The 18,670-nt window shown below is 49.2% G+C and overlaps 1 protein-coding gene across 1 annotated transcript; it reads left to right on the top strand.

Moving 5' to 3' along the window:
* The first annotated feature begins 580 nt into the window (after positions 1–580).
* Positions 581–11,609, top strand: COMMD4 (COMM domain containing 4). Its single transcript, XM_075575909.1, has 8 exons — positions 581–656; positions 2,929–3,000; positions 3,980–4,045; positions 4,138–4,177; positions 4,464–4,583; positions 10,170–10,250; positions 10,458–10,628; positions 10,825–11,609. Exons 1-8 carry the CDS (start codon positions 654–656, stop codon positions 10,863–10,865), a joined length of 594 nt encoding a protein of 197 aa, XP_075432024.1. The 5' UTR covers positions 581–653; the 3' UTR covers positions 10,866–11,609.
* The last annotated feature ends 7,061 nt before the right edge of the window (positions 11,610–18,670 follow it).

Here is an 18,670-nt window from a genome sequence, read left to right as displayed (position 1 = left end):
CCCCCCATCTTTCTCTCCCCCCCCCATCATCTTTCTCCCCCCCTCATCATCTTTCTCCCCCCCCCCCCATCATCTTTCTCCCCTCCCCCATCTTTCCCCCTCCCCCACCCCCCCATCTTTCCCCCTCCCCCACCCCCCCATCTTTCCCCCTCCCCCACCCCCCCATCTTTCCCCCTCCCCCACCCCCCCATCTTTCCCCCTCCCCCACCCCCCCATCTTTCCCCACCCCCCATCTTTCCCCCATCTTTCCCCCACCCCCCCATCTTTCCCCCTCCCCCACCCCCCCATCTTTCCCCCTCCCCCACCCCCCCATCTTTCCCCCTCCCCCACCCCCCCATCTTTCCCCCTCCCCCACCCCCCCATCTTTCCCCCTCCCCCACCCCCCCATCTTTCCCCCTCCCCCACCCCCCCATCTTTCCCCCTCCCCCACCCCCCCATCTTTCCCCCTCCCCCACCCCCCCATCTTTCCCTCTCCCCCACCCCCCCCATCTTTCCCCTCTCCTTTCTCCTGCAAACACATAACCCCTTTCCCAATCTCTCTCTCGCTCCTTGTATTTGTTAATAAAGTTCAGAGGGGAAAAAAAAACCTTTGCTATCACGTGACACAGGAGGCTGCTGATCAGCTGACAGGAAAAGCAGCAGCTGCAGCTAACATGGTGAGTGTGTGCATACACCATATATAGATATATATACACATACTGTATATTGCGCGGCTCCCCCATACAGCTACAAATATACTGTACACACACTGTATACTGTATACTGTATACAGAGACCGCCGTGTGTGAATATATATATATATATTTATATCAAATGGAAATATTACTGTGTGCTCATTTGCATGTCTTAGACAGGTCTGCAACCTTGTACAGTGTGTGTGTGTGTGTATATATATATATATATACACACACACACACACACACATACTGTATATAGTGCGACTCCCCCCATACAGCTAGAAATATATACATACAGTATACAGGGAAATACATACAGTATACAGAAGGGGATATAGACATGTGACGGTGCTCACAATTGATTGTGTAATATATATATATACAGACAAACACAATTATAGAGGGCTGGTTATATATATATTCACACACATCTCCGCAGAGTAACTTCATATGGAAGGAGAAGAATATATATATATATATATATATATATATATATATATATATATATACACACACACACATATATACACACACAGTATCATCACCCTCCCATATGAAGTGACTGTGTGTGTATGTATATATGTATGATACACACACACTTTATTACTAAGGGCTGGAGATATATATATATATATCCACAAAGAGTCACTTCATCTCTCACACCTTAAACCCTTTTCTCCTCACTGCTCGTTACCGGTGAAACTTCCTCACACTCCATATACGCCGAGCCCTTTCTCTCCACCCCTTTAAGTAAAACCTTAAAACTCACCTCTTAAATGAAGCATTTCAATAGCCTGCACTCATGGCTACTGTCCCATACTCACAGCCTTTCCTACCAACCATTGTGGTCAAGCACTGGCATCTGCTGCGCTTATTCCCTCACCTGCTGTCTCTGTAAGGCTTTGTTTATAGTGTAAGAGCGCGCCTGACGCTCGAGCGAACCCTGCCCTCTGATGGGGAGGTGTGGCCGTGATGTCACCAGGCTGGTTCGCCCTCATTGGCTGAAAGTGATTTGTCAGCTCAAAATTCTGCCGTGCGGTCGCACGCACTATGGCCGGCCCGATACAGCTACTGTATTTTGTTTGTGCTGCAGGCTCTGTCATCGCGGCCTAATCTCCCAACATACCACTTAGATTGTAAGCTCTGCTTTACTATTGTTTGATATTTCTCGTTGCACTTATTCCCTGTATTGTCTTTCTTGTAAAATGCTACTGCTGCGACACACTTTATTCGAGCAAATACCCGGTATGTACCTGGCAGATACCTGGAATGCGCCGCTCCTCACCTCTGACAAACCCCGTTGCATTTGCCTTCCCAGCCTGGGTTCATGCCTGGCTGATGGGCGGCTGATCTGTTATATGATAATGATTAGGATTTAATAGGCTGCAATGCTTCGCGTGTCTACCAGATGGCATAAATTCATGAATTGTAATGCAGTATATATATACTGTGCAGTATTGCAGCCAGCGGGAATAAAATGCTTCAATCCCTGCCTGGAAAATAACTCAATGCACTCGGGCAGAAAACAGTCACAAACCTCAATACACCCGGGTATACCCGAATTCGTGGGACTAGCCGAGCTCGAATAAAGTGTGTCGCCAGTGTAAGTGCACTGTGGGCGCTATATAAAGATATACATACATATGGGATATATATATATATATGGGATATATATATATATATATATATATATACCTAATTACTGCAGGCTGAACATGTGCAGTGAGACATGTGCTCCAGATTACCGCAAAACTGCACGATGCATCCTGTTATCACGTGTTATTTAGGGGTTAAGTTGCAGACAAGGAGTCAGGGTTATGACATAGCAGCAAAGGTTCTCTGTATTCCACGTAATTAAGTGGATAGGGACCTGGAAGTGACTTTAATGGATGGAGGTTTTTTTGTCACGTTGTTACCCACCACAACCTGACTGAGTGCCTGGTTTACACAAACATATACACATGCACATATATGTATAGCTCTGTGATCATGCGCAGTATATTTACACATATTTTGACCTCCTCACTCTCCCCTCCTTACATTCCATTGGTTCCTTTCTCTTTTCTCCCTTCACCCTCACTCACTCCGTCCACTTGAATTCTTTCTCCTCTCCCTTCCCATCTTTCTCTTTCCCTCCCCTCTCCCCTCTCTCTTCTACCCTCCTTCTCTGCACTGCTGCTCACGCTCACTGTTCCCTCTTCCCCTCCCCTCTCTCCCTGATCCATTTCCTTCTCTTTCCCCCTCCTCCCAGAGGTTCCGGTTCTGTGGAGATCTGGATTGCCCTGACTGGGTTTTGGCTGAAATCAGCACCTTGGCCAGAATAGTTGAGTAAACCTTTCCTTTTTACTTTATACTTGGATCAGCAAGTTTATCAGAATGTGTGTATGTATATATATTGATTTATTTTTCCTCTCTCCTTTCTCCTCCTATCACAATATTACTCTGTCTGAATGGCTATCTTCCTCCTCACATTCCTCAGTCTCTCTCTGTCTCTCTCTCTCTCTTACTGCTTCTCTCTGCCTCTCTCCCCTAATTTCTGAGTGTGTCTCTCTCCCTCTCACAGTCACTATCCTCAGTCTCTCTCTAGTTCCTCTTCACTATCCTCAGTCCGTCTCTCTCTCTGCCAAGTTTCTGAGTGTGTCTCTCTCACAGTCACTGTCCTAAGCTGGACCCTAGTTCCTCCTCACATTCCTCAGTCTCCCTCTCTCTCTCTCTGCCTCTCCCCTACATTTCTGTGTTTCTCTCTCCCTCACAGTCACTATCCTCAGTCTCTCTCTCTCAGCCTCTCTCTCTCTCTGCCTCTCCCCTAAGTTTCTGTGTGTCTCTCCCTCTCACAGTCACTATCCTCAGTCAGTCTCTAATTCCTCCTCACGATCCTCAGTCCGTCTCTCCCTCTCACAGTCACTATCCTCAGTCTCTCTCTCTCAGCCTCTCTCTCTCTCTCTCTCTCTCTGCCTCTCTCTCTCTCTGCCTCTCCCCTAAGTTTCTGTGTGTCTCTCCCTCTCACAGTCACTATCCTCAGTCAGTCTCTAATTCCTCCTCACGATCCTCAGTCCATCTCTCTCCCTCTCACAGTCACTATCCTCAGTCTCTCTCTCTTTCTCTCTCTCTCTCTCTCTCTCTCTCTCTCTCTCTCTCTCTCTCTCTCTCTCTCTCTCTCTCTCTCTCTCTCCCTCTCCCTCTCCCTCTCCCTCTCCCTCTCCCCTAAGTTTCTGTGTCTCTCTCCCTCTCACAGTCACTATCCTTAGTATCTCGCTAGTTCCTCCTCACAGTCCTCAGTCTCACTCCCTCTCTTTCCTCAGTCCTCGGTTAAATTGAAGCTAATCTGCGTTCAGGTGCTGAAAGAACAGCTGGGAGAGACGATTGACGTAAGAGATGGGGGAGCAGTGCTAAACTGAGGTGGTGGGGGGGGGTGTTATGCTGGAATATGATGTTTTAAAAAGTCTTTCTTTCTGGACAGTATGAAAAGATCCTGAAGCTGACATCAGATGCTCGGTTTGGTGAGTACTCCTACGGTTTATGGCGCGCTCTCTCTCTCCTGTCTATCTTTTCCCCTCTCTATCTCTTTATCTGGCCCCCTTTTCTCACTTTCTGTACCGTCTCTGTCTTTGTCCCGTGTTTCTCTCTGAGTCTCTCTCTCTCCATCTTTCTCCTGTCTGTCTCTCTCTCTCCATCTTTCTCCTGTCTGTCTCTCTCTCCTCTTCTCGCTCTCATGCTCCAGTCCTCTGTACCAGGGGGTGCTTGTTTTCTAGCCCTCGCATGTGACTGCCACCTCTGTACCTGCAGAGTCCGGTGATATTAAAGCTACAGTTGCTGTTCTGAGCTTCATTGTGTCCAGTGCGGCCAAACACAGTGTGAGCAGCGACAGCCTCTCCAGTGAACTGCAACAACTGGGACTGCCCAGAGGTGAGAGGGCGGGAGTGTGACATCATCACAGGGCAGGAGTGTGACATCATCACAGGGCTACCCAGAGGTCAGAGGGCAAGAATGTGATATCATCACAGGGCTACCCAGAGGTGGGAGTGTGACATCATCGCAGGGCAGGAGTGCGACATCATCACAGGGCAGGAGTGGGACATCACAGGGCTACCCAGAGGTGGGAGTGTGACATCATCACAGGGCAGGAGTGGGACATCACAGGGCTACCCAGAGGTGGGAGTGTGACATCATCGCAGGGCTACCCAGAGGTGAGAGATCGGGAGTGTGACATCATCGCAGGGCTACCCAGAGGTGAGAGGGCAAGAATGTGACATAATCACAGGGCTACCCAGAGGTGAGAGGGTGGGAGTGTGATGTCAACACAGAGCGGGAGTGTGACATCATCGCAGGGCTACCCAGAAGTGAGAGGGCAAGAGTGTGATATCATCACAGGGCTATATAAAGTAGATGTCTGGCACATGTTTCCTCTGTATACAAAAAATATATCAACTGCCGGTGCACACGGATGGAAGGGATTGTCCTGAGAGGTCCCAGAGGAATGATGTGAGGAAGGCAGTAATTCAAGCACACGGTCTTCTGTTCAGAAAATGTATTCAGCAATGAATCCAATGTTTCGACTGCCACGCAGTCTTTATCAAGGTGAGGGCTGACGCATACCAATAAAGTGCACATACATATATACCCCCCTCACTCACCCATCGTGAATCGCAGCAGCTGGCAAATGGCACGAAACTGGAATCTGCGATGACGGCTGATTCCAGTTTCGTGACATTTGCCAGCTGCTGTGATTCATGATGGCCGAGTGAGGGGGGTATATATGTATGTGCACTTTCCTAGGTGCAGGGCGCCCGCTTGCGTGGGCTTACCCTGTTCACTCCACGTCACTGGAACAAGCGACATTGTTCCTCAGAACCGGTCCTCGGCTAGGCCTCCCTGGCACCTCAATGCCTCTGGGAAACCCTACCGGCACCTCACTGGACCAAGTTCCAAAGATTACCTGTGAGTCTGAAGACTGAGAGAGAGAGATTTCTGATTGGGTAGTCCCTTACATAGACTGTCCCCTATGCCTAACATGGAACAGGGACTAGTGGCCAATCAGAGCGTGGGAACATTTCACACCAGCCAATCAGAGCAGTGCTCATCTAGCTGCTGATGTCATAGGAGGGGACATCTGAATATCCTGGTCCTCCTTTGAGCTCAGAGGGCTATACAGACATCGTGGCTCCTATGTAAATGCTTAGGCTGAATTTAAAAATACAGTATAACACCCTATAAACCATACTTTAATAAAGAATAAACCTTGGGGAACCTTACATATGTGAGGGGAGTTAGTCTGAGATACCTGGGCTCGAAAAACCAGGAGTCTGGGCTCACTTGTGTACCCACAAGTATTGCCTGGCCGCCGGGGAGAATCGGGGGGCTACCAGTCACTCGGCCCCACGAACTCCTGCAAACAAAACAAATACGGTTTCGCCCAAATATCCCACCTAAAACTTACACTCCCAAAATCTGGAGTTTCTAGGGCACCGGGAAACTTAAAAGAGAAAAACAGTACTTTTATTTTCACATTGTATTGCTGCTGGCAATGCAACTTGGTCCCAACACATAGATTTCCCATAGACTTACACTGGACATCCAAAGTCCCCCGATCCTTATGTATGGACGTGTACCTACAAACCTATACAGTTTGCTGGGTGCCATAACGGTACCTGGGGTACCCCTAAACCAGGGACCCTCTTTTCTAAGGATATTTACAATACATTTTACCGTGGCTCACTTTACATCCCGGCTGTACTGAAGTAGGGCACTCTAGTGGTTAGTCGCGGTTACGTTTTTAAGGGCCGGGACAATGTGCATACATGTATCCGAAAATCATGCCTGATTGTCGGATACATTTATTGGGAACCGGTAACTCTGGTCCCCGCCCTGGTGCGCACATTCTGACACCACTTTCTCCGCAGAATCCCCCTTAAAACTCATGCACCAGAAATCACTGCTCGATTGCATGCCCGGAAAGGGGAAAACACAAAAAAATCCCTTTAATACATTTTGGACAGTGGATTCCTGCCCAAATACACATGGGGGTGACTATAGGGGTTCTCTAATAATCACCCCTGCTGCCCTGCTCCCAAAGTCACTTTCCTACAGCTATCTCCTGGGGGAAATCACAACCCTACTTGGCATTCCTATCCCACAACCCTGCAGGGGACCGTATATGGGAACATGGGGACAGAAAATACATGGTTTTACCTTACTGGACCCAAGAGCTAACACTCTTGACACATTACCCACGGTCTTTAGAGGCAAACGGCCAGGCTTCACCTTTATTAATGAAGGCCAGCTACCTATGACCGTCACACACCTAATGGATAACATAATTATTAGTAATAGTCAGCATGGATCTATGAAGGATAGGTCTTGCCAAACTACTCTCATTAGTTTCTTTGAGGAGGTAAGTAGGAATTTAGACCAGGGTAATGCAGTTGATGTGGTCTACTTAGATTTTGCAAAGGCTTTTGATACGGTTCCACCCCAGAGGTTAGTGTACAAAATAAAGCAAATCAGACTCGGTAAAAATATTTGCACCTGGATTGAAAACTGGTTGAATGATAAACAGAGGGTTGTGAGACACGGACTGTATTCTGTGTCTCAGGGCTCCCAGAAAACGGCCTCCTCTCAGCCTCTGTGAGAGACGGGCTGTATTCTGTGTCTCAGGGCTCCCAGAAAACGGCCTCCTCTCAGCCTCTGTGAGAGACGGGCTGTATTCTGTGTCTCAGGGCTCCCAGAAAACGGCCTCCTCTCAGCCTCTGTGAGAGATTGGCTGTATTCTGTCTCTCAGGGCTCCCAGAAAACGGCCTCCTCTCAGCCTCTGTGAGACACGGGCTGTATTCTGTGTCTCAGGGCTCCCAGAAAACGGCCTCCTCTCAGCCTCTGTGAGAGATTGGCTGTATTCTGTCTCTCAGGGCTCCCAGAAAACGGCCTCCTCTCAGCCTCTGTGAGAGACGGGCTGTATTCTGTATCGCAGGGCTCCCAGAAAACGGCCTCCTCTCAGCCTCTGAGAGAGATTGGCTGTATTCTGTCTCTCAGGGCTCCCAGAAAACGGCCTCCTCTCAGCCTCTGTGAGAGACGGGCTGTATTCTGTATCGCAGGGCTCCCAAGTAAAACCTTGGTAGTTAACCCCTTCATAACCCCATCCTCACACAATAAATACATTCAGAAAAGGTTTGTGAACCCCTTAGGATTTGCACATATTGGTCTTGCCCGATTATAAGGCGATGTTTTTGTTTTATAATAAAGTTGTTGAAAAGTACATGCTCGCCTTATAATTGGACTCGCCCCCTTTGCGAGCCAATCGGCAGTCGGGTGTATGAGGTAGAAGGATAAAAATGAGGAAGCTCCACCTTGGGGGCCTGGATCAGCCATGTTGCTTGTGGCAGGAAGCTCAAACAAACGCGTGTGTGTGTGTATAAACTGTTTGCTTTCCAGCTTTTTGGGGTCGCCCTATAATCGGGCAATACGGTATTTCAAACCTAAAATGTTAACAGATCTTAATCGAAGTCCTAATAATACATCAAGATAACCTGAACACACAAAAACATGATAATATCCATGTGTGAAAAATTATGGGACCCTTTAGATTCAGTACCTGGTGGCGCCCCCTTGAGCAGCAATGACTTGAACTAACCATCCTGTAACTGCCGGTCAGTCTCTCACATCGGTTTTGAGGAATTTTGACCCAATCTTCCTTACTGAAAATGGGGTTTAGGTCCAGACTTTGACTAGGCCATTCTAAAACACGGCATTTCTTCTTCTTTAGCCATTCTTTTGTAGATCTGCTTGTATGTTTAGGATCATTGTATTGCTGCATGACCCACTATCACTTCAGCTCACGGGCGGATGGCCTGACATTCTCCTCTAGAATGTTCTGATCCAATGCAGAATTCATGGTTGTGTCAATGATGGCAAGCCGTCCAGGTCCTGAGGCAGAAAAGCAGCCCCAAACCATCACACTCCCACCACCATGCTTGACGGTTCTTCTGTTCGAACGCAGTGTTTGGTTTTCGCCAAACAATGTATCTTATTGAGGCCAAAAAAAATCTACCTTGGACTAATCTGTCCAGAGACCATTGTTTCAGAAGTTTTGTGGATTATCTTTGGCGAATATCAGATGGGCAGCAATGTTCATTTTAGAGATCAGTGGTTTCCTCCTGGCTAACCTTCCATGAACACATTTCTTGTTCAGTCTTTTTCTGATAGTTGAGTCCTGAACACTCACATTAGCAAAGGCGAGAGTGGCCTGCAGATCCTTGGATGTTACTCTGGGGTTATTTGTGATTTCCTGGATGATTTGCCAGTTTGTTTTTGGAGAGATTTTGGTAAGATGACCGCTCTTGGGTAGAGTGACTGTCGTCTTGAACTTTCTCCATCTGTCTGACAGTGGATTGGCGGAGCCCCAAATAGTTTTGTAACCCTTTCTAGACTGATGTGCATCAATAACTGTTTTTCTTAGGTCTTCAGAGATTTATTTAGATTGTGACGTGACATATTTCGACACATCTGTATGGTGAAGACCAAACTCGCAAAGTGTCTGATCTTTATATAGGGGGGGGGGGGGGGGACTCCCAAACTCACACCTGAAGATCTACCTAATTATTTTAACACCTGATTTAAAATTATCCCCCTTTAATTTAGCTGATAACACCAGGATTTCACTTACTTTTGCACATACCCGACTCTTAATTACTCATTATTTGTCTAATTCATACATCATTTTGTTTCAAAAGACATGGAATTGGTTAATATGGACCCATTGGATATTTAAGAAAAAAATGATTTTGATTCAAGAAGGTTATCATAGAAAAACTATGGAATTTCCGTAATTATCATTGGGGTTCACAATCTTTTTCTCGCCACTGTGCAATCGTTAGTATAGACTTAGGCTAAGGTCCCGCTCCCTCCGTCAGCGCTCCCGCACTGCAGATAGGTGGGGCGCTGACATACACAGACCGCGATATGCGGTCTGTAGGGAGCCGGAGCGGGAGGTGGGCGGGAGTGGGAGGCTTGAGCGGGAGGGGGGGCGTGGCTTGAGCGGAGGGACCCGCTACTCTCCCCCCCCCCCCTCCCTCCCTCCACGGGCTCGGGCTGGAGCTGCTGATTGAAGTAATCACAAGCAACACACACACACACTCATACACACACGCAGGCACTCATACACACACGCAGGCACTCTCTCACACACACACACACACACACACAGACAGAGGCAGGCACTCCACACTCCTCCCCTCCTCCCGAAGCCTCCCCTCCTCCCGAAGCCTCCCCTCCTCATTGGCTCACAGCCACACCACGTGACGCGTCGAAGCTAGGGATTACAATTCTCTTGTATCCCCTAGCGGCTGACGCGTCACAGCGTGTAGTGCGCTGTGCAGCCAGGGGGGACCGGGACCGGCTCGGGAGGATTCCCCTGCTGGTGGGGAAAGCCCGTGCAGCCGCCCGCGCCACCGAGCGCAGCGGGTCCCAGCCCTTACTGTTTGTGTTTTGTCTTTACTCCAGAACACGCTGCATCTCTTTGCCGATCTTATGAAGAGAAGCAGAGCGCTCTGCAGGAGAAGCTAAGGGAGAGCAGCCTGCGCTGTGAGTATACGCCTGTCTGCGTGTCCCATCAGCGTACAGCCAGGTGTCCCTGCTGTCCCTTGTGTCCTTTTTAGTATGAGTCAAGGTTATGACACTGCCAGGTGCCTCTCCGTGTCTGCAGTGACATCTCTGTAGGAGCTGTGTGTCCCTCTGTCCTGATTGTGTATAACTAGTTTGACGCCTCCATGTGCCCCTCTGTCCCCGCAGTGACACGCATGTCCTGTCTGAGCTGGCGTGTAGATCACACGCTTAGCTCCAGTTTGCTGGAGCGAGTGAATGAGCCACTTGTGCACCTTCATCTGAGTGTGACAGATACCGGCCACTCCAAACCTGTTACTGTCACTGTGTCTGCCACGAAACTCAGAGTCCTGCTAACAGGTGAGGGGAGCAGTTATACAGAGGTGCGTTGGGGGTGGGGCTGCGGTGGTGTGTCTGGGCGGTACAGTGGAGGAGGTGGTGGGAGTGGTGGTGGGGGTGTGTGCGTTGGGGGGGGGGTTGATGGGAAGGGGGTGGGGGGGTTTAGGGGAGAAAGTTAGGGCTGCCTCTGTCTTATCTAATAAACCTTTCTCTGAAGAGCTGAAGCAGGCGCTTGAGATGATGAACGCCCTGAACTGAGACGGAGATTGAGACACTCCCAGGAGCACTACAGAGCAGCACGGACAAACGCAGAGCAATAAAGAGCAACTAGGAACCCAGCGGAGCACGAGGAGGCCTGCTGAGCCGTGCAACATAGCCCAGCTCAGCAAAGGCTCATGTTTACTAAACGGTGCTAAGAAGTACAGAACCGTTTTGTGATGCCTGGACGGTGCCTTATGGATTTACACCGCTTTGTAAAAATGGCCCTTTGGGGCATGGCAGAGCAGTATGAAGCAGTGTCCGCAGAACCATAAGCGGAGCATCTGGGGAACGATGTTAGTTAAGGAAACCTGCCTCTGATGTGATGAAGGTGTCTCACAGAAGCTGGGGTAGGAATCCCTCCCGGAGGCATTCTCTCAACACACCAGAGGGAGGTTTTGCATTATTTATGTGAATTCTAGGGCCTCGTTACCATTTTTACCCACCTGATTGAACTTGGTGGGACTTTATAAACGTGTTCATTGGATTACAAGTTGCCCACACCTGATGAAGTGGTGCTTGTTACTGCGAAACGCATAGGGTTGGTGTTTTGGCAGCAGCCAGAGCAGGGTGGGGACTTGGAGGACTTTCCCAGTGAATAACCGCCAACGAGCGAGGATACCGGCGTCCGTGTCTTCATTCCTTTCTGCAAGATGTTTGCCCTCTTTTGTTACCAGGCCTCTAATTTTGTAAGTAGTTCTGCAGTTGTGGGGTGATTTCAGCATAATAAAACCTACTACGCTATATGGGTTTCCTCTGTTTTTGTGCTATTGGCATTTAGGTTTTACTAACCCTGTGTGTCAAAAAATGTGCGTTTGACAATAAAGTGTGAGCTTGGCAGCCCATGATGTGCGTGAATGGACACACCTATCGCTACCATCATTATCACATCATTCATCTTCAGCCCTTGTTTCCCCATTGCGGGATGAAAACTCCCCAATGATCTCCCAGCTACTGCGGTTATAGCCTCTCTTCTCCACGTTACATGAGGTTTAAAAAAGACATACGCTCATCAAGTTAATAGAGTGAAAAAGGTGATCTGCGCTCAGAAAAAAATGTGAAAGTGCTAAAGTATTATAGCCAAACCTGTGCAAAGTGATTAACAGTGTATAAACGCAAACTCGAGTACTGTGTTAATTAAACAAGTAGATAATAGAACCTGTGTTGTATGGAGGTACTGTAGGTGCTGCTGTCCTCGTGGGATGGCTCCACAAAGCGATAACTAATACAAGAACAAAAAGAGAAACAGCGCAAAAAACCTCATGGTGTAGTATGTAAAAAATGTGTTTATAAATTAAACGGGTGAGTTGTGACGATTCAGGGGATTCCTTCCCCTTCTGTCTCTCCCTCTGTCCCATCTCCTGTCAATCCTTCTACCCTTTCCCACTCCTGTCCCGCTCCTTCTACCTCTCTCCCACTTCCTCAGCGCATACCCCGCAGACCTCGCGCACCCGTGCGGTCCCTGAGCTCCTGTAATGACGCTCCCCGCTCCCAGACACCAGCTATACCCACGGCCAATACCTCACCATCCCTGGCGGTCCTGTCCGCTCCCCTGCCCCCCTTCAGCGGGGTTCCCGCGGCGCGTCTCTCCGAGCGCCTGGTGACGCGGCCGGTGCGCGCGCCCCCTCCGCTCACGCAGGGCGCGCGCACACGCTCCTCCTCTGGGCTCTGTCCGTCCTCTGCTTCCTCCTCCCGTACCCTGCAGGCCATCTCACTCTCGCAGCCTGTGCGCGCGCACCCTCAACTTACAGACTGCGCGCGCACAGGCTCCTCTTCTCTGCTCCGTCACGATCCTGACTCCTCCCAATCCCTACTAGTCACCCCCCTGGCTGCCTCTTCTGTCTCCTCCTCTCTTCTCCCTGACCTATCTCTATCGTCTCCCACTTCTCTCTTTGCTCCTCCCCTCTCTTTCATTGGTGCACCTTCCTTTATAATCCCTGTCTGTCCACTTCTTCCTCGCTCTGCATAGTTCCTGTTTCCCTGTGTGCTGACCTATGCTGTGCTCCCTCTGTGTCCCTGCTGTATCCTGCTCCTGTGTTTACCTTTGGATTTCCCTGGCTTTGACCCCTGCATGTTCTGAACTACTCTGCTCTCTGTACCCGTTTGAACCTTGCTACGCTCTCGACCATGCTGCTCTCTGGAACCCTTGGACCAGGCTTTGTACCCCGACGACTCTACTCTCTGGAACCCTTGGACATTGGCACACGGACACAACTATCCCTACGCATACTCCTAAAGACGTTGCAAGTATCGCTAACCACTCTTTCTACAGGCCCAGCAACGCTATACCACACTCCGGGCTTGCTCCCACTGCTGTGGGTGTGTGGTGTAATACCTTTCCCACCTCAGTACTGGGGTCTTGCCAGGTCTGCGGGCATACAGGCGTGACATTATGCAGAGCCCAACAAACGCAGATCCCCCTGAGGTGGGTACCGGTATCGCCATAGAAATTTCCCTAGAAGCTTTGCAATTTGTTAGCTCACAATTATCTACAGTCTCCCAGCAATTGGCCAAGTTCTCCCCTCGAGACCCCCATGGCTCGCATGCCACCAGTGGCCACCACCTACGCCAATTCTGGGCCCCGGATCCCCTCTCCGAATCACTACGATGGGGACCCCCTCGCCTGCCACGGTTTCTTAAACCAATGTGAGATGCAGTTTGAGATGTCCCCCTCCCTGTTTCTCACTGGCCGTGCTAAAGTAGCATATGTCTACGCCTTGCTCACCGGAGACGCTCTCGTCTGGGCCTCCTGCCTGTGGGAGCGCAAAAGTATTGTATTGTATTGTATGTCTTTATTTACAGTATATAGCGCCATAAATGTACATAGCGCTTCACAGTGGTAATACATATCATATAAATAACAAATAATATAAACAATAGATCATGGGAATAAGTGCTTCAGACATAAAAGTAACATTAAGGAAGAGGAGTCCCTGGTCCGAGGAGCTTACAATCTAATTGGTAGGTAGGGAGAACGTACAGAGACAGTAGGAGGGAATTCTAGTAAGTGCGTCTGCAGGGGGCCAAGCTTTATGTATCATGTGTCCAGGATTATCCAGTGCTATTCATATGCTTCTTTAAGCAGATGTGTCTTAAGGTGGATCTTAAAGATGGATAGAGAGGGTGCTAGTCGGGTATTGAGGGGAAGGGCATTCCAGAGGTGTGGGGCAGAAAGTGAGAAAGGTTTAAGGCGGGAGAGAGCTTTAGATATAAAGGGGGTAGAAAGAAGACATCCTTGAGAAGAACGCAAGAGTCGGGATGGTGCATAGTGAGAAATTAGGGCTGAGATGTAAGGAGGGGCAGAAGAATGTAAAGCTTTAAAAGTGAGGAGGAGAATTGAGTGTGAGATACGGGATTTGATCGGAAACCAGGAGAGTGATTTCAGGAGGGGAGATGCGGAGACAGATTTAGGGAAGAGTAGAGTGATTCTGGCAGCAGCGTTTAGGATAGATTGTAGGGGAGACATGTGAGACGCAGGAAGGCCAGACAGCAGGAGGTTGCAGTAATCGAGACGTGAGAGAATGAGAGCCTGAGTCAGAGTTTTAGCAGTCGAGTAACAGGAAAGGGCGTATCTTTGTGATATTGCGGAGGAAAAAGCGACAAATTTTAGAAACGTTTTGAATATGAGAGGAGAATGAGAGAGAGGAATCAAGTGTAACCCCTAGGCAGCGTGCTTGGGCTACTGGGTGAATGATCGTATTTCCAATAGCAATGTGGAAGGAGGTAGTAGGGCCAGGTTTGGGAGGAAGTATAAGGAGCTCTGTTTTTGCCATGTTAAGTTTCAGTCGGCGGATGGCCATCCAGGATGATATTCCAGAGAGGCATTCAGAAACTTTGGTCTGTATAGCAGGTGTAAGGTCAGGGGTTGAAAGGTAAATTTGTGTGTCGTCAGCATAGAGGTGATATTTAAACCCAAAAGATGTGATTAGGTCACCTAGAGAGAGCGTGTAAAGAGAAAAGAGAAGAAGTCCCAGGACAGAGCCCTGGGGTACCCCCACAGAGAGATCAATAGAGGAGGAGGAGGTGTTAGCAAAAGAGACACTGAAAGTACGATGGTAGAGGTAAGAGGAGATCCAGGATAAAGCTTTATTCCGAATACCAAGAGTATGGAGAATGTGAAGGAGAAGAGGGTGGTCCATGGTGTCGAATGCTGCAGAGAGGTCGAGTAATAGGAGCAGAGTGTAATGATCTCTGTCTTTGGCAACATGGAGGTCGTCAGTTATTTTAGTAAGGGCTGTTTCAGTAGAGTGAGCAGTACGGAAGCCAGATTGTAGAGGGTCTAGAAGAGAATAGGTGTTGAGAAAGTGTAGCAATCGAGAGAATACAAGACGTTCAAGGAGTTTGGAGGCAAAAGGCAGGAGGGAGACAGGTCGATAGTTAGAAGGCCAGGTAGGGTCAAGCTTGCTGTTTTTGAGTAATGGTATAACGGTTGCATGCTTGAAGGAGGATGGAAAGGTACCAGAGCAGAGAAGAGTTAAAGATCTGTGTGAGCATAGGGATTATAGAAGGAGCAAGAGATTTTAGGAGATGGGAGGGAATGGGATCAAGAGGGCAAGTGGTAGAGGGAGAAGAGGAGATCAGCAGTGACACATCCTCCTCCGAGATAGCGGAAAAAGAGTCAAGAAAGGCAGGAGGAGAGTTGGGAAGCGGTGTGGGATGGGAGGAGGCAACAGATGGGATGTTCTGACGTATAGATTACACCTTTTCCTTAAAAAAGTCAGCAAAGTCCTGAGGTGAGATGGAGGAAGAAGAGGAGGCAGCTGAGGGTGGTCTGAGTAGAGAGTCAAAGACAGAAAAGAGTCGGCGTGGGTTAGACTTGTGTGTGTTGATTAGTGATGAAAAGTAGGTTTGTTTAGCCTGGGAGAGGGCCGAGTTGAAACAGGACAGCATAAATTTGTAGTGAATGAAGTCTGCGAGCGTATGAGATTTCCTCCAGAGGCGTTCAGAGGAACGAGTGGAGGAACGCAGCATGCGTGAGTGGGAGTTTAGCCAGGGTCTGGGGTTAAAAGGGCGAGAACGGCAGAGAGAAAGCGGGGCATGAAGATCAAGAGAGGAAGATAAGGCAGAGTTGTAGTTCCTGACCAGGTTGTCAGGGTCTGAAGCAGAACTGAGAGAGGAGACGGAGGAGCGTAACGTGGAATCAAGAGCTGGTAGGTTAATAGAGCGCAGGTTTCTGCAAAAACGAGGGCGAGATGGAGAGAAGCGAGAGAGAGAAAATGAGATGAGGTGATGGTCAGAGAGAGGAAAAGGGGAAATGGAGAAATCGGAGAGAGAGAAGTTTTTAGTGAAAACCAGGTCTACAGTAGGTAGTGTCCCTCCTTGTGGGTGCTGGCTTCAGTCCACTGTTGAAGGCCAAAAGAAGAGGTTAGAGAGAGAAAGCGGGAAGCCCAAGGGAGAGAGGGGTCATCAATGTGACAGTTGAAGTCCCCCAGGAGAAGAACAGGGGAGTCTGAGAGAAAGAAAGAGAGCCAGGATTCAAAGTGAGAGAGAAAGGCAGAAGGGGGATGAGTAGATGAAGGTGGGCGATAGATGACCGCCACATGGACCGGGAGAGGAGAGAAGATCTGGACTGTGTGAACCTCAAAGGAGGGAAAAGGAAGAGAGGGAGGAATAGGAACGGTTCGGTAGCGGCAGAGAGAGGAGAGCAGGAGCCCCACGCCTCCACCCCTGCCATCGGGGCGCGGAGTGTGGGAGAAGGAAAGGCCACCATAAGAGAGGGCAGCTTCCAGAGCAGAGTCAGTCTGAGTGAGCCAGGTCTCAGTTATGGCAAATAGCAGGGAGTGAGAGAGAAAGAAGTCATGCACAGAGAGGAATTTGTTAGAGAGGGAGCGAGCATTCCAAAGGGCACAGGAGAAAGGAAGAGAGGAGGGAGGGTGGCAGGGGATGGGTATGAGGTTGGAGGGGTTTACACCAGAAGGAGTAGAAGTTGCATGTGGAAGGCGAGCAAGTAGAAATAAGGCAGGGACCAGGATTGGGAGAGATATCCCCAGAAGCGAGGAGGAGAAGCATGGACAGAAAGAGAATGTGTGAGGATGATTTGTAGGGGTGTGTTTTAGTGAAGTGGGTATAGCTGTGTGGTGACAGAGGGCGCAGGTAAGAGAGTTCATTTGAACTGACAAGTGGTGAAGTAAGGAGAGATGGCGAAATATGAATAGAGTTAGAGACATGATGAGGCTGGTGGAAGGAAGTGCATAATTTGAAAATAAGTGATGTTACAGCAAATATAAAAAGTAAAGGCGGCATCACAGCAATAGTTATGTGTTGAGATGTGCAGTCTGGGATGATATACTCCTTTCCAGCGAAGTTCAAATGCAGGAATCAGAAGCAGTAGATGGTGTCCACTTTTTCCACTTCTTTTTGAACTTCCTTTTTTAAACTTCCTCACTACTTGAAAGTGAAGTAACACAAGATTACTCTCTCTTCAGACGCGAGTTTCAACTTGTATTTGATACTCCTGCACGGCGTGAGACAGCCGCCTTCTCTCTTTTTCACATTTCACAGGCCCGAAGATCCGCTGCCAAATGCGCCATCGAGTTCCGCACGCTAGCCGCTGAAGTCCAATAGAATGATGAGGCACTCGCTGCCGCGTACTGGCATGGACTCACAGATACGTTGAAAGACGACCTACAGTAGCGACTCATGCCCGGCCTTCCTCCCTGGAGGAGTTGATTACCCTGAGTGTATGCATGGATCTGCGTACTCAGGAGCGGCGGCATGAAAGGCACTGTTCTCGCTCTCCTTCTTCTGTTGTTTCTCACAGGTCGCCTACAACACCGCTCCTGGCACTTGAGTCTCCGGAACCGATGCAGGTCGTCAGTCAGCAACTTCGGGCCACGGAAAGAGCGTGGCGTCGCCTGAATAGACTTTGCTTCTACTGTGCCTCTCCGAAACATCGTCTCCAGAATTGTCCTCTGAAGCCGGGAAATGGGCACACCCAGTAAAGGTAGAAGGGCTTCTACCGGGTACTGTCTCTCCTTGCCCCTCTCCTCCTGAAGCTCTCCCAAAGAAGCTGATGCTTCCTGCTACGTTGGAGGGTCCAAACCTTTTTCTGAAGGTTAAAGCTTTCGTCGACTCAGGATCGGGTGGTAACTTCCTGGACCAGAAGTTCGCGTCAGAGAACCAAATTCCCATGGTCAGAAGGAAGACCCCCATTGGCCTCGAGGCCATCGACGGCCGACCACTCCAGCCGTCATTAATCATTTGGTAGTCTATTCCTCTTACGTTGACCCTGGCTGATGGTCATAAGGAGGTAATCATCTTCGATATTTTTCAATCTCCTACTGTGCAAATTATTTTAGGATTGCCTTGGCTTCAACTCCACAATCCGCATATTGACTGGACTGGTACTTTGCCTCTCCAATGGCCTTCCTCCGCAGATGCCGCTCCTCTGAAGTCTCCTGTTGCTGTGCTGGCCGGTCTGGATTCCGTTCCTTCCAATCTATTGACCCTTCCTACCGTGTATCATGAATACCTGGATGTGTTCAACAAGGTACAAGCGGAGATTCTCCCTCCACATCGTCCGTACGATTGTCCTATTGATCTCATTCCAGGGACCATCCTGCCGAAGTCCACGTCTTATCCACTCTCCGTCCCGGAGACTGAGGCGTTGTGAAGAAGAAGGATGGATCGCTTAGGCCGTGCATTGACTTCCGCGGACTCAATAAAATCACGGTGAAGAACCGCTACCCTCTTCCGCTTATCTCAGAACTGTTCGATCGTCTCCAGGGGGCCTCTATCTTCTCAAAGCTCGACTTAAGAGGTGCCTATAATCTCATTCGAATAAGGGAGGGGGACGAGTGGAAGAC

The sequence above is a fragment of the Ascaphus truei genome, chromosome 18 (assembly GCF_040206685.1).
Source record: "Ascaphus truei isolate aAscTru1 chromosome 18, aAscTru1.hap1, whole genome shotgun sequence".
NCBI classification, from domain to species: Eukaryota; Metazoa; Chordata; class Amphibia; order Anura; family Ascaphidae; genus Ascaphus; species Ascaphus truei.
This window is presented reverse-complemented; position numbering and strand designations above follow the sequence as displayed.